Raw genomic sequence first — 15,884 nt, 5'->3', positions numbered from 1 at the left:
TGTCACCAATACAGTTAACCTCCAGGGTCCTATGATTCTAGACTTGAGTTGTACCTACGGCAGTTCATTTGTGAGTCACGGAGGCCAAAAAAAGTGTAAAAGGTGTATGTGGGAAACAAGAACATGGATCAGGCTAAGAACATGCCAATAACATGCCAAGAACATGCTAAGAACATGCCAAGAATGTGCTAAGAACACACCAAGGACATCTAAGGACACACTAATGACATGTTACCTGGGTGGAATAAAAGCCGCCTCCATACCTCTGCTCCTCAGATAGCCACTTGATGATCGGGTTGACATAACTCGTCTCCTTCAGGTTCAGGCTGGTGAGCAAAGCATAGGCCGTGGTTTCTACCATACCTGCCGTGCCGCTGTTGGGTACAGAGCTGTCTGGACGTTGGAGAGTGTCTCTCCAGAAACGGTAAATGGGCGGATCACCTGAGGTCAAAACAGGACATTCTTCAGTAGAGGTAAAGACGAGAACTTGATGCGATCCTAGCACGTGGTGACTGCTCTCTCATTTCTAGAAGTCTCTCTTCTCTGTAAGAGCTTCATCAAGGTGGCCAAGAAAAATTGAGATCCCATATCACGGTGCCCCTTGTCCCCATTGTAGAAGGATGGCTACAACGTGCCAGGGAGTACATCCGGTCTGACAGTGGGGCAGCAGGGCTGATCAGCTAGGACTTAGCAGACCCAGATTATCTGGGTCTATCCTCCACCCTCTCCGGTTAGCTGACTTCATCGATCCAGGAAGTTCATTAGTTCTGTGGGACCCAGTCTCCCAATACTGTACATAGGCAACATTCGCTCCCATTTGGTGAAAGTCACAAGAAATACACAAGGGAACGAGTTTATAGGCCAGCAAACACCACCCGTAGATGAAGGGTTGTCATTATTCACATCAGCAGAATAAACTTGACATGATATCTTTCTCCTTGGAGGAAAAATACCATAGCCTGGAATGCTTGAGGTGACACCAAGATCGGCAGGCAGGGTTTCTCTCTGAGGGACAGAAAGCACCCATATTCTCCTAAGTGCAGCATTTCCCATAATATAGGTCCTATCTTACATTTGCTGCTGTTGCTCCAGTAACATGCAGGGATCACTGCAGACCTTTCTTGGAATAATTTGTTTTTTTAAATAGTAAGGTAAGATTATTTTGGGGGTATGTGTGTGATGCTTTGCATATGCTTGGCCCAGGGAGTGGCAATATTAGAAGGTGTGGCCTTGTTGGAGGAAGTGTGTCACTGGAGACCCTCCTCCTAGCTGCCTGAGGGTACTCAGTCTGTTCCTGGCTTCCTTCGGGTGAAGATGTAGAACTCAGCTCCTCCTGCACCAGGCCTGCCTGGATGCTGTGATGCTGCCATGCTCCCACCTTGATGATAATGGACTGAACCTCTGAACCTGTAAGCCAGCCCCAATTAAATGTTGTCCTTTATAAAACTTACATTGGTCATAGTGTCTGTTCACAGCAATAAAATCTTAACTAAGACAGAAGTTGGTACCAGGAATGGGGTATTGCTGTGATAGGCCTGACCATGCTTTTGTTTATGACTTGACTTGGTCATGGTGTCTGTTCACAGCAGTAAAACCCTAATTAAGACAGAAGGTTAGTCTAATTTTGAGGTGTCATTATACAATTATCACATGATTCACATGACTCTGAGCACAATAGTTTTTATCCTGCTCCTACTCAGATTTACCATGCTTAAAATGAAAGGTTTGTTTAGGTTTTAAATATTATTTGAATTATTCAGTTCTCCCCTTGCTTTTAAAGGGTATGATTTCATAATGTATCTTACAATTCCCAAGACATTTTTTATGCTATTTCTGATGCATCAAAGAAGTGGTTTCGAGGTGTTAAAACTTAGACATTTTTAAATGATGACAGAGGTGACATTTTGTAGACAGTCATAAGCCTCGAATAAAACTTGTTTAACATTTAGGAAACTCAGATTGGGACAGGGCTCAGAACTGCCAGCCATGACGATGGCCTTCTGCCTCCTAGTGAGATGTAAGTCAGACCACACACTCCTGGGCCCAGCAGCTCTGGTGGCTCAAAGTGCAAGTGAGAGCCGGCTGTGACTGCGTCGGGCAGCCCTGCCCTGGAGGACATGGTTTGGGAAGTGGAGGCAGAGCAGGCCAATTTCAACATCAGCTTATCTGCTTGCACGGACACTGCAGTGACTTAACTTACGCTGGTTCGTTCTCGCTGAACCAGTGTTGGGTAGAAAGCAGTTGGGCCATAAGGATAGATAAGTGGATGATTTTCTGGGGTACAGGTTAGTTACTCTAGTTCAACCCTCTTTTCTGTCTCCTCACAGTGTCCACTTGCTTTCCCACCACGAGGGCTTCACCAGAAGCCATTATGATGTTGGGCTGTGCGCTCAGACTCGCAGAGCCATTGGTTAAAAGGAATCTCTTTCCTTTGTCTGTCTCTGATACTCCGTTGTAACAACAGAGCATGAGCCGAGACAGGTGTTTTAACCATTGCATAACTGTTTGCATAATCCTGGTGACCCTGTACTGACCCCTAATGACCTCCTCTGCCTTCCAACCCTCCCTCACCTCTCCTTCCCTGGTCTTACTCCCTGCTCTTCTTCTCACTGATCAGCACACCACTGGCCTCCATGCTGCTACTGGAGCAACAGGACTGCTCAGGCCACAGGGCATTTGCACCTGCTATTTCTCTACCAGAAGCAGCCTCCTAGATAGCCTTGGGCCTTGCTTCCTCCCCTTTCACATTTACACTCAAATACAGTTATATGTTGCACAGTGATAGTTTGGCCAATGGCAGACCACATGTGACATTATTTACCCCAGGGTTGCCATGGCGATAGGACTTAGATCCGTGTCAGTATACTCTGTGATGCAGTGGGAAAACATTTCTCTGAATACACTGAGTGGCACTCCGCTGTATGTTGTTCTTGTGACTGACACCCAGTTGCATGATTTAAACTTCGTTTACTGCATGTGTAGGTAAGTGGGTGCACGTGTGCATGGCATGCTTGTGGAAGTCAGGGGACCACTTTCAGGAGACAATTCTCCGCTCCCGTCAGTGTTGGTGATTGAACTCAGGTCCCGGAGCTTAGCAGCAAGCTCCTTTACTTACTGAGCCATCTTGTTAACCCCTGGATGTTTTGCTTCTTTTTGTTTTTGTCTCGTCTGGCACTCTCCATCCCCCTGCCTCAGTTTCTCAAGTGCTGGGATTACAGGAGTGCACTACCACACCCAGCCAGCCAGCTTAGATTTGTTCTGCCCTGGTTATATTCGTTGATTTGTCCCTTGGGTGTAGAACAGTGCCTGGGCACAGGAAAATGCCATAGGCTGCTTCAGACTTCTGTGTTGAACGAACAAATATGCATTTCCTGAGTGAGTAATGATTTGAGTAACAGGATTCATCACCGTGCGGTGTGAATGGTTAATTCCATGTGGGCAAGGATGGCATCTTCGTCTGCTTTCACTGCACCCATTTCCCAGACGCACAGACCCTCGGTGCTCAGCCAGCGTCCACTGAGCAACTGTGTGGGGCGAGGTCCTACCTTTAACCAAAGCTTCCCTCTTCAGGGCTGACACGATTGAACGAAACCGAGGGTGGCTTCTGTCTCCCAGGGAGAGAGCATAGGCCACAATGGCCAGGGTGAAGGTGCTCTTGGAAGGCAGGGTCCTTTCAAGTAGGAAGGAGTCAGCTTTAGCTAGCGCCGTGTAGATTTTCTGGAAGCAAGAGCAGAAGATAATTAACTTTCCTTTCCCAACCTCAGCCTGTAAACTGAGGAAAGCACCTCTAGGGTTGCTGGGTTGGGAGGTGAGGGTATGAAGACCCTGGGGACCTGTGAATACAATCAACAAAGCAGATCCTTTAGAGAGAAGGGGTAAAGATATCTCAGAAGAAACCACTCGGGTGTCCAGTTTGGCTTATGCTCTGCCATCGAGTTCCTGTTTCCCTCCAGAAGTTTGTTCTTTGGGTTTCTGATTCATCACTGGCCCAGCCCCTGGGGAGAAGCACCGGGACAAACAGGATTTTCATCCTGCGTCAGCGGAGCCAAGACAGTCTTGTGTTCAAAAGGATTATACCAAGACAAAACAGAAGAGAACCAGAGCTGCTGGAGCTCTCTGGCTTTCCAAATGCCTAGGAAGAGTTCTGGTCATGTCCTGAGGTTGCCAGAGAGCTGCTATGGATGAGGGGCCAGGGAAAGCCTGCCAGCATCCTGCCAGGCTCCTCTTCCAGATCAACCTGTGCATCCTGAGGGCATGGTTGCCAACCAGCATCTACCTGCTGGGACCTGGTTCTTGTTGATTATTTTCTTGTGAGTGAGATCCTGGTTATGGATCTGCCCAAACAGAATGTCTTTGTTCCTGTGGATTTCATTCGGCAACTCCCATTGAAAGCTGGGATTTCAGCTCAATTGTGTAGCCTGATTTTACAGGACATGTCTGCTTGACTTCGACTTTGCAGGCAGGAATCCTTAACCTGAGTGCAGGTCTCTAACTCTTTCCACAAAGGGCTGTTATCTGTGTTAACCTTCAGAAGCTTTTACAGCCTTGTTCTTTACAACATGGACTCCCATTGGACCTGGAGCTTCCTGACAGGCTATACTGGCTGCCCAGCAAGTCTCAGAAATCCTCCTGTCTCTGCCATCCCAGAGCTTGGAATATAGGTGTGGTTGTGTGGTGATCATGTCTACCTAACTTTTCATACTCAGATCTTTATGCCTCAGTGGCAAGCACTTGGTAAAGATCTCCCCTCTTCTACCTCTGGAAGCATCTATGCTACTGTAAGGAGGTAGATTGCTCCTTACGTCCCCAGCTTCCAAGCAAATGAAAGATTACAACTCCAAAAAAAGTAAAACTGATTGGATGGCAGGGGGTCTCTGCACTACTGAAGTCAACAGCAAAGTTTAGCAGAGACAAGATCAGAGACGAGAGTGGGAACCCGGGGGCTGGAGAGATGGCTCAGCAGGCTAAGAGAACTGGCCGCTCTTGCAGGAGACTGCGTCCTTATGAGGTGGCTCGCAGCTACCTGGAACTCCAGTTCTAGGGGACCTGATGCCCTCTTCTGGCCTCTAAGGTGGACAAGCAGGCACACACACAGGCACACGCAAATGCACAAAGATAAGATGTAAAATGAAAAAAGAGAGGGGAGCTAGACACATTGCATCATTCTCCTATCACGGTCCCAGATAGCTACCCCAGCTCTACAATTTAGTGTTCAGTAACAATGAGCCATGGGAGGTGACACTTACCGTGTCAGCTCTGTCAACTCATGATGAGTCTGCAGGTCAGACTGCATGCTAGAATCTATCCCAGTTAGTAAACCCTTTGATTCTGATCTTAAGATTATTTCCAATAATGTGCAAAACAGTGTGAAGTGTATGCTGGTGAGCCCTACCTGCCCCCAAGTTTGGGGTAGGCTAAGCCAAGCTAGGGAAAGCAAACTGGTTCTTACCTCCGTGGGGCATATGCCAATAGCCTTTCTAATTCCAATCACAGAAAAGGCTGTAAGATATAAAGTGTTCTCTTGGGCTTCAGCAGGCAAAGTACCCTAGAACAAACAGGGTTTTAAAAGAAGTGAATGTTCTGGTTCAAAACTCTTTTGGTGATGTCTCTATGTTTCTGCATCATGCACTGTAGCTGGATGCTTACTGCTGTCCAAGAACCCTGGAGTTCTGTCATGCCTGCCTTAGTCTGACTCTCCCACCTTCACCTGTCAGCTCCATCTCGTGATTCTTCAACACATTCAACCCCTCCCCTCTCCTTCAAGATCCTATTAAAATATCACATCTGCTCTGAGGCTCCATATAGGCCTTCCAGGGTGACCCAATGGCAGGCTAACAAGACCTCCAGTGGAGTTGTTCTACCTCTCCAGACTTATACCTCTACACATTCTATTTCTCTTGGCTATAGTTCTTTGAATAAATTCCACTTTTCTCTCTTCTTCTCCTTTCTCCCTTCTCTCTTCTCTTTTCATCTGGAATTTCCAAGCATAATAGATAGGCATATGAAAAGTGTTACACATCACTAGTCGTCATAGGAACTCAAACTAGAAGCACAAGGAGTTGTCCGTGCACGCTGTTGCCATGGATATGACGGAAAGCTAAGACGTAAATGTTGCCAAGGGTGTGGAGGAAAGAGAACTGCGCCATTGCTGGGAAGTTAGCACAGCCACTATAGAACACAGTACTGAGGTCTCTAAAAAATTAAAAACAAAACTACTGGTATACCAGCTCTATTCCACGAGGGTATATACTCACGGAGGGAATTAGGATCTCAAAGACACATTTCACTCCCCTGTTTTACTGCAGCACTGTTTGTGACCACAAGATTTGGGACACCCCTACCCCCACATTTTACAATGGGTTTTATATCATAAACATGGACATTTTTGGTAAAAAGAACAAATAAGTTAACTTTGAAGAAAGACTCAGATATGTGGTTGACTCAGCGTCCTGTTTCTGCCTCTCCTACATTTCCCAGGAGTCACATGTGCAACAATGTAGACTCATCCCCTGCTGTCAAGGAAGCCACATGTGCAACAATGTAGACTCATCCCCTGCTGTCAAGGAAGGGGCTCCTGTTGTGGTTTGCCCTGGAGTTATCTGTATTTTGATGCTAATCCCACTGCCTGAAGGACAGTTACTACTCAGGAATCAGGTGACTTCACTAGAACCTTCTCCCCATTGAATTTGTAAAATACAGGTGAGGGGCAGGTACAGGATAGAAGGAGGCCTGTCATTGGAGGAGAAGGAAGGATGGGCAGGAGAGAAGTTTGAAGGAAGAGGAGGAGACTGGAACGGAGAGGAGAAGAGACAGGAGGGAGAGGGCCAGAAGCCATGGCAGGTGATGTTAAGATTCCACTCTGTGTATTTACAGGTTGTTATTAATGTTCTTAAGGGATGGATGGTACTGGGCTTTGTATGTTTAGGTGGGCAATTATATCTTACCAATCGGGTCAAAGATTATTGTGTTTTGTGTTCTTTTATGTGAAAGTTTGAGTGTAGGAAAGTGTGCAGTGGAGACACTGGACCGCTGAGGAGTTGGGATGTTTTTCTGCCAAGATATCTAGCAGACATCTTGGGGCACTGCGGTGCCAGACCAAGCGAGGTAAAAGACAACCTTGCTTTATTTATTTTTGTATTTTTTACAACAGCCTCCCTTTCACTAACAAGTACAACACACTTGAAAACCCTTCATGTCAAATTTATGTGTTAATTGTCATCCTGACCCCATCTAAAATCACCTGGAATGGGTCTCGACAATGCATTGTCTAGATCAGGTTGGCCTGTGGGCAACTTTATGGGTAATCGTTGGCAAGAAGATAAGCCCCCTGTGGGCAGCATCATTCCCTAGGTTGGGGTCCTGGACTACAGGAGAGTGGTTACAGTGAGCTGAGCACCTGGGAGCCTGCATTCATTCTCTCTTCATGGTGTGATTAGCTTGGTTCCTGCTGCCATGACTACCTGGGTATAGTGGGCTGGGGCCTGCACCTGTGAGCGGACGTAAGCCCTTCCTCATAGAACTTCCTCTTGTCAGGGCATTTTATCACAGTGACACAACTGAAACGAGGACAATTGTATATTTTCCCCTCTTCCTTAGCCTCCCTATAATAGGATGGGAATAAAATGAGAGACTGTAAATAAAACGAATGTTAATTTACATATTGGATTTCCTCACCTGTAATTTTATTGGTAGATATTGGGAATTTTCCTTGAAAGATCCGTTTTCCAGCTGACACTTCTCAATCAGCCATAACAAGGAGTTACAGATCGAGTATTGGTCTTGTTTCACATACTTGTTCACCTGTCCAAGCACTCTCAGAGCAAAAGCTGTCAGCCTTCAAGACAAACCACACACAGATTTTAGAACACCCAGTCTCTCCTGGCTTTCTAGTGACAGAGTAGTTTATTTGAAGACTTTATTCAGACATACAATTCTAGAGTAAGTCATCATTTTACAAGGAGACAAAAAAAATCTTCAAAATATCCAGTCAACAAATATAAACAGTACACTTTTGCTTATGACACTGTTAGCTAGCACTGGAGCTAAGAGTTGATTTCTGGTTAAAAAAAAAAAAAGCCATGTTACAGTTAAAGGTCACAGGGGGAAGAAAACAGTTTTGAGCTCAAGTACTGATCCATAAAGGCAAGATGTACTAGAGGAAAATCACTGGCATCAGAGCCTCACTGAGGTCTGGCTTCTTTCTGCAGCCTCCCTTCCTGTTGCGCTCTGCTGTGGACTCAGAACCCCCACCTGACAAGGAAGTGTTACTTACTGATCTCACCTATTTAGACAGCAAGGGGCTCCTGCCCACTAACAGCCACACCAGACTAACACCAAAGACAGAGTTCATGACCTCTCTAGCCGCCCAAGAGCCTGCTCTTGGAGCCCTCTCATGTCCTTTTGGGTCTTTGACTCTCTTTTCTCCTGAGTTAAAAACTCTGTTTTAGCCAGGCATGGTGGTGCAGGCCTTTAATCCACTTCATGGGAGGCAGAGGCAGGAGGATCTCTGTGAGTTTGAGGCCAGCCTGGTCTACAAAGCCAGGACAGCCAGAATGATTTATATAGAGATAGAACATCTCGAAAAAAATTTGTTTTAACTGTATTTTTAAATGCATTTAAAGGAAAAAATTCTAAGAGCAAAACTTTTCAAAAGTCTCAAAGCACCAAAGAATAGTTAAACAACGACAACAACATAACTCTCTCCTCTCTGAGTCCCCGTCCATCTCTCAACAGGCATCTACTGATTCCAGCCAACAAATGCAAACTGCTCACCCATGACGACTGCACTGTTAGCTAGCACACAAGCTAAGGGCTCTTCCAAATGGCAAATGGATGTCTAGAAGCTTCTTGTCCACCTATCAATTCCACTGTATTAAAACATATAATATTTACATTTTCCTGTCCTTGGGGCTTTTCCCATTAGTATCCTTGTGGGTTTTACTTTGAGGCAGGGTCTTGCCGTGTAGCCCTGGATGCCCTGAGGCTGGACACAGATCTAAAGGGGAGGGTTTCAAAACCAGCTGATGATTCTGACTCACTGAAAGACGGGGTTCAGTGAAGAACCGGAAAGTGTGTTTGAGAAAGAAAGTAATGACTTGGGGGTGCATTGTATCTGGAGCTCTTTGTACCCAGACACCCAGAAATGTGGATCTGGGGCGGAAGAGAAGTTTATTAGAGACATTGGACAGGGAAGCCATTTACATTGAGGTCATGGAGGTCTGGCAAAGATAAGACTGTCCAAGAGAGATTACAAGCAATAAGAGGCCAAGGATGAAATTTCCGAAAACATCTAAAATTCACTTACTCTACCTTGCTGGGAATGGTTGTATACCATTCCTTCACACAATCCTAGTGCTCTGAAGGCAGAGGCAGGAGGATGGCTGCAATCCAGGCACGGTCTAAATAGTAAGTTTCAGACCAGCCAGGGCTACATAAAAAGACTGTCAAAAATTCTAAATTATTGCAGACTGTAAGCGTGTTTTATGTGGTAGGGCCTATGGGGTACTGGGCACACATCAAGTCTTGTTTTATCTCTCGCCTTATAATACAGCCTGGCTTTGAACTTATGCTCAATAACTCTTCCCCCCAGGGGCTGGGATTGTAAGTACACAGCACCATGCCCTACTATTGGTATCATTTTTGTTTGTTAAAACTAAGTATCTTCCAAAGGGAGAAAAAAACCCAATAAAATAAATAAAATTATGAATCCTGTCAAAGCATGAGAGCATGTTTTGAAAGCAGACTGCTGTGTATGCATTCCACTCATTTAGACTGTCTTTCCTTAAATTAAAAGGATCACAGAAGCGATCGCTCGCTGAGTGAGCTTTATTGAAGGTAGGAGGTCCTAGCAACTCATGGAGCTGCCCACACACTGTACACATCCTAATGGGGACACAGGGAGAGGAAGGATGTAGTGCTGGATGCAGTAGGGTGTGGTTCTTACCGAATGAGACGGCAGAGACCATCTTAAGAAGGTAACTTTCAGTAAATCCCTGAGGGAAATAAGGCATCCAGTCTTGCTCTTGGAGGAGCATGGCAGACAGAGGGCGGAGTCAGTGCAGAGGCCCTGAGGTGGAAGCAAGTACTATCCAGTGAGTTAAAGGAGCAGAGAGGAGACCATAGGGCTCCAGTGTCCCATAGAGCAAGGAACACAGGGTGGGAGAAATAAGGAACCGTTGGTTCTCACCCTAAGTGGGAAGAGAAGCCCCTGAATGGCTCTGAGCCCTGAGGCCACTGGGACTTCTGCACCCAGTGTCAATGCAGGAGATCAAGTCAGGAGTCAGAAGAATGCGAACAGAGAAAGCTGGCTTGAACCAGAGTGGGGGCACCAAAGCTGGGAAAAAGCAGTCAAGAATCTATTTGAAGGCGCATCCACACCCCTTACCTAGATCAGATGTGATTGTAAGGGGGAGAGAGAGGCATGTGGAAGGACTGGGGTGTCAGTCTGAACAAATGGAAGAGAGCGTCACTATGGAAGCCATTCTTTCGTTCATTCAATCATTTAATCGATTAATTATTAGTGCGTGCACTCATGACGAAAAAACAATTTGTGGAAGTCAGTTCTCTTCTTATACCATGCGGGGCTTGGTGATGGAATTCAGGATGCCTAGCAGGAGCCTTTACCCACTGGGCCGTCTCCCCATCCCATGGCTGTTATACTTAATGAACGGATCAACTACTATATGGAAATATAAGACAAATCCATTACTCACCAGGCACTAGAGCTTGCTCCCTTCCACATACTGTAGGAATAGTCAGCGTTTCTGTAGGACATGACGCTCACCAGCCCTAAGAGGAACCAGAACAAAGGAACACATCCCTTCACGTCACAGGTATGGTGGATCAGCCATGGGGTGGTGAACCCTCTGTGAGGTGAGCAGCAGGCATAAGCTCGGTGGCCAGCTCTGGCCCTCTCATGGGAACCGTGCGAATTGCTTGAGTTGGGAATCAAATAGAACAATTCTGCTCCCATCTCGTGTCTTGTTTCATATCCAGGCATTTTACCAAGTTAAGCCAAAATGCCTCAGAAAGAGAATATGCTGTCGTTTTTTTCTCTTGCTATAATTCTTTTATAAGTAATCATATATATATATATATATATAATTCTTCACGATTTAAATATTATGTTCAGTAAGATATTTGCTTAAAATTCTGTAAAATGATGTATAAAATAATTATTTATTGTACCTTCTTTTATTTTTTTCTGCAGGCTCTGTTTTCTAGCTAACGTATCAGGGTGGAAAATATTCCAATGGTTTCCTGCTTCCAGGTAGTGGAAAACGTAGAACACCGGGACTATGCTCATGAGTTCTGCCTCGGCGCTGCCCTTGGGGAGGTGGGTTAGGATGTCGATGCCTTCCTTACTCAGAACCGTGGACAAGAATTCCCCTATAAGCAGTCCTGAAAGAAAAAGAGACCCGAGTGGACACAGCCACTAGCTATCCACTCCCAACAGTGTATTCTGAAGAGGAAATGACCAATGTCTCTTCCCTTTTTTAATAGAAGCAGTTTACCTGTGTCACAGAAATCAGGGGGGAAAGCTGGATTTGATTAGGAGCATGAAGTCTTGGTGGCAGATAGGTAATGTGGTAGGCAGATGGTGGGATAATTAGGTGCCAATGTTATAAGTCTCACTGACCAATCCTCAGGGGAAGCAGGGTTAAAGATCCTGAACAGAGAGGGCGCTGGCCACTCAATCTATAGCGACACTGTGCAACCTTGGGCAAGCCAATTTCTTATACGTCTAATATCAAGATGGCACGTGATCTAAAAGGCCCTTTCTAGTTCTGATACTCTGCGATTCCAACATCTGATCTGAGATGAAATGCAGCCGGGACACTCTGTCCTATTGGTGATGTGTTATCTCACTGCAAGGGCTCCTGGGTAACCCACCAATGACGCCCATCCTGCAAACACCCTGGAGGGCAGAGAATCCCTGTTCTGCTTTGAATGCCTCTGTCCCTCCGTCTGCTGCGACCTAATCCATACCGTGATAGAAGGCGAGCTTTCTGGAGGGTGTGGGGGAGCCATTTATCCTTTGACATTTTGTTCATCTACCTTTAGTCATGTGAGGGTGACCCACAAAGACAGCAGCGGTAAAAACAGACAACAACTGTTGCCTGGCACTGCATCACCTTGATCTTGGACGTGGAAAACTCATAAGCCTTTCCCAATTTATAAATTGCCCAGACTCTGGTGTTTCAATATAGCTGCAGAGGTGGGCTAAGCAAGTCCCACCACCCGGGGCTGAAGCTCCGAAAGTAAAGCCGGTGCCTCAAGGCCATTTGCAGGCCGCAAAGTCTTTGGTGGAGGCAGGCCTGGCTGCTGAGAACATGGGAAGTTGGGTGTGAAGCAGCTGCACCCCGTTCTAGAGAAGTCACTGGGCTAACAACCAGTACCCTATCCTCACAGGATGATTTCCAAGTGCATTAGGGGAAGAGAGTTGCAAAAGTAATCAAGTGTCTGAAGACAAAGGGAATGGAAGAGATCTGTCGGAAGCCAACCCATGTGTGGAGATGAAGAAAACGAACACGTTTGGTTTTGGTTTGAAGCGCTGAGTGGAAAAAAAAAAAAGAATGGGGTTTATTTATCTATTTATCTGTTTTTGAGACAGGGTTACTCAGACTGGCTATGTTGAGTGAGTGACCTTCAATTTCTGTTTGTCCTGGTTCCATCTCCTAGGGCTGGGATTGTGGGCAGGCACCACTGTATCAAGGGCTTCATGCATGCTAGGCAGCCACTCTATCAACGGAGCTTCCCTCCTGGCCCGTAAATTGGATTTATTAACTTACCTTTTACGCTCAAAATCCTTTTGACGTTGGTTTTGGGGACCAAATCTAATGGTATCCTGTATGGGAATTCCTTTCGTCTGTTAACAATACCTGTAATAATAATAATAATAATAATAATAATAATAATAGTAATAATGATAAACAATAATACAAAAATTAGATTTGCCCAGAGTTTTTTAAAATTTAATTAATTTTTTTTTTACTTATTCACTTTACATCCTGCTCACTGCCTCCTCTAGGTCACCCCCTTCCACAATCCTTTCTTCATTATTCCACTCTCCTCTCCTTGTTTGAACAGATGGGGGTCACTGGGGTATCCCCCCACCTCTGGCATGCCCAGAGTTCTTAACAGAAAAAACTATTTTTAGATTCTATATCTACTAATAAATAATTTTTCACAATAAAGTACATTTATCATAACATTAAAGTCTTAAAAAGAGGAAAATAGTCAAGGATTTTAACCAAACCCTGGACTTGTATCATTCCCTTAAACAAAACACTAAATTTGATGTAAGGTTACTGGTTTTTATAAGGCATGAGATAAATGACTTATATACGCCAACGTTATCCACTAGGAAGAGGTAGCATGTCTCAAATCACTGACATGTAACCTCTGGGCTGTCTGACCATCCGCTCTGTCAGAAAGCATGACCAAACATTCTTCCTGCCTCCCCCTCCCCTGTCTGACATAAGCAGTTTTCTATATGCACACAACTTCAGAATGCCAGTGTCAGAGAATTTTAAATTATACTACTTTATGTCATACATAGCACCATTTTAGCAGTTAACACAGAGGCTCAGGACTGCTCCAAGTGCTAAGAGTAGCTGGTGGTGAATACTAGAGATGGGCCATCTGTATGAACTCCTGATTCCTAGGCTCAGGGAACATCTTGGAAGACTGGGTATAACAAACGTAAGAGCTGGAAGATGGGGAAGAGCTCTGTGAATCTGGGTCATTTGGCTGTGACAGGACCGCTGTGTCCACGAACCACTGGCAGCTGTGTTTATGTGCTCAAGGTCAAGCCAGTTAAAAAGGTCCTGCCGGGATGAGGAAGGGGGCCCTGAGGCCGGTTGTGTAACAGTTTCCTCTGGAATTGAAACAGTCCATCCGGCAGGAAGTTCCTTCAGCAGAAAGGTAAACAACTCAAAAGTAGCTTCAGGAAGTTCCAGGAAGACCAGATTCACTGGGTCCCTCCCTGACAGACTAAGTGATAAAAACTTCAGCCTCTCAAACAAGCCACGCTGCAGAGAAGAGTCTGCAGCGAGACCATCTGCCTGGAAGAAGCAGAAAGCACCAAGATGCCTGGAAGAGGCTTAGATCAATGGAGGTGACTGGAAATCACACCCTACGGGCTGTTCAGGTGCCTACGGGCTGTGCAGGGCCCTTCAGGTTGCCAGCTTTTGTGAACTGTCACTTACACTGAGGTGACCTCTGATGACGCATCTGTCGGTGAATCATATCTGCTTCTGTAAGTGACCCATAATTCTGATAAGTAATCCCTATATAACTCATTGGTTCACCAAGTTAAACTGTGATGGTGTTCTGACTTTGGCCCGTTGGGGGTTCCCTATGGTGGACGAGGAAATATATGCTGAGTCACCCCAGGGAAAGTTTTGTCACACAACAGACCCTGTCCTGCACCGAGGAAGCTATTGGCAATAGACAGCAACCAAAGAAGGGAGAGTTAGTTTTCTTTAGGGAGGTAGACACTGGCCAGTTGCCTATACTCTGGGGGATGACCTCATATCTGCGAATATATGGGAGATACTAATTGGACCCAGTGGGCTAAAAAGAATAAAAATAATGAAGTAAATAAATAAAAAAATTAAAAGAGGATATGAAATTGGGAAGGAGATGAGCTAAGAGTTGGGGTGGGGAGTGGGGATTAGCTATGATCAAGATTGTGTTCATGTATGAAAATTTTAAAGGATAAATAAAAATACTGTTAAAAATATCCTACCACCCCCCAAAACATGATACTATTTGTCACTGTACTGACAGAGAGCCAAGCTTCCACTAAGCTATCTAAGTCTTATATATAAGGTCTGTTTATATTATATATATTTGACAGGATTTCTCTGTGTAACAGAGCCCTGACTCTGCTGGACTCGCTTTGTAGACCAGGTTGGCCTCAAACTCACAGAATCTTCCTGCCGCTGCCTCCTGAGTGCTGGGATTAAAGGCTGCACCACCATGCCCGACTGTTTGTATTGCTTTAACATTGTACAGGGATAGTAGAGGTGGTGCCAAGATCTGAGGCTTAACTGTAGGGCTCATTAAAGTCACCGGAGTGAAAAATCCAGCTCTGGCACTTAGCATAGTCCCTGGTAAGAAGAAGTTGCTCTACAGAAGTTCCGAGATCTCACGGAGGAGCTACATGACTTTGGCTGAGGTACAAGAACATTCCTCAAGAAGCATCTTTGTTATTTAGCCCTTGATAGACCCTGAAGATACTGTGTTACAATGAGTCAGTGAAGGTGTCTAGGAAGTTTGAACTAAGGATGACAGGGCATGGAGTCTAAGGAGCTTAGTAATCACTTGTGCCACAAAACAGGGCACAGTGTTTCCATGTTGCATTTACTCCTTAGTTACCGAGAGGTAAGAATGTTTTCAAAGGATTTATTTGAGGGTAAAAATAATGCAGACAAAGAACCAAGTGATGTTGTAACAATTTAACAAGGACTGTAGTAGTCTGGCTGGCTGAAAACAGTTGGTTAGCTGGGCCCATTCTAACTTTCAGGAACAGCTTGTACTTAGCCCAGGATTCAGTTGAAATGTGTGAAAAGCTCATGGGTTGAGAAGATTCACAGCCCGTCAGCTGGAGGAGAGACGGAGCAGTTGAGGGGACTTTCTGAGTGACTCGTCTGACTGTGGTGTCTCTGTCGGTGTTTTCAGTTGTAGAATGACTTGTTCTCAGGTGTTCTTTAGACAGAGGCTTTTATACTAAACACCCTGTTACTGTCACTATGAGTTGACTATATGGAGTGCAGGGCATGAACTGTATTGTAATGCCCACTAAGTGTTGTCACATTTGGCCCCAGTCACACAGATCCCAGCCAGTGAGGGCAGGCAGCACTGTAAGAAATGGACGT

At 45.4% G+C, this 15,884-nt stretch overlaps 1 protein-coding gene across 1 annotated transcript in view; it reads right to left on the bottom strand.

Moving 5' to 3' along the window:
• The window catches only part of C5 (complement C5), an 83,917-nt gene that overhangs the window by 22,442 nt on the left and 45,591 nt on the right, over positions 1 to 15,884 (bottom strand). The window contains exons 23-29 of the mRNA XM_032901831.1: positions 12,792 to 12,881; positions 11,188 to 11,400; positions 10,713 to 10,788; positions 7,675 to 7,834; positions 5,450 to 5,545; positions 3,546 to 3,717; positions 236 to 441 (exon numbers count right to left, since the gene is read on the bottom strand). Of these exons, the coding sequence (XP_032757722.1) occupies positions 236 to 441; positions 3,546 to 3,717; positions 5,450 to 5,545; positions 7,675 to 7,834; positions 10,713 to 10,788; positions 11,188 to 11,400; positions 12,792 to 12,881 (1,013 nt within the window). The remainder of the gene's footprint in view (positions 1 to 235; positions 442 to 3,545; positions 3,718 to 5,449; positions 5,546 to 7,674; positions 7,835 to 10,712; positions 10,789 to 11,187; positions 11,401 to 12,791; positions 12,882 to 15,884) is intronic.

The sequence above is a fragment of the Rattus rattus genome, chromosome 5, assembly GCF_011064425.1.
Source record: "Rattus rattus isolate New Zealand chromosome 5, Rrattus_CSIRO_v1, whole genome shotgun sequence".
NCBI classification, from domain to species: Eukaryota; Metazoa; Chordata; class Mammalia; order Rodentia; family Muridae; genus Rattus; species Rattus rattus.
Note: the sequence above shows the minus strand (reverse complement) of the source record. Positions and strands in the feature narration are given on the sequence as shown.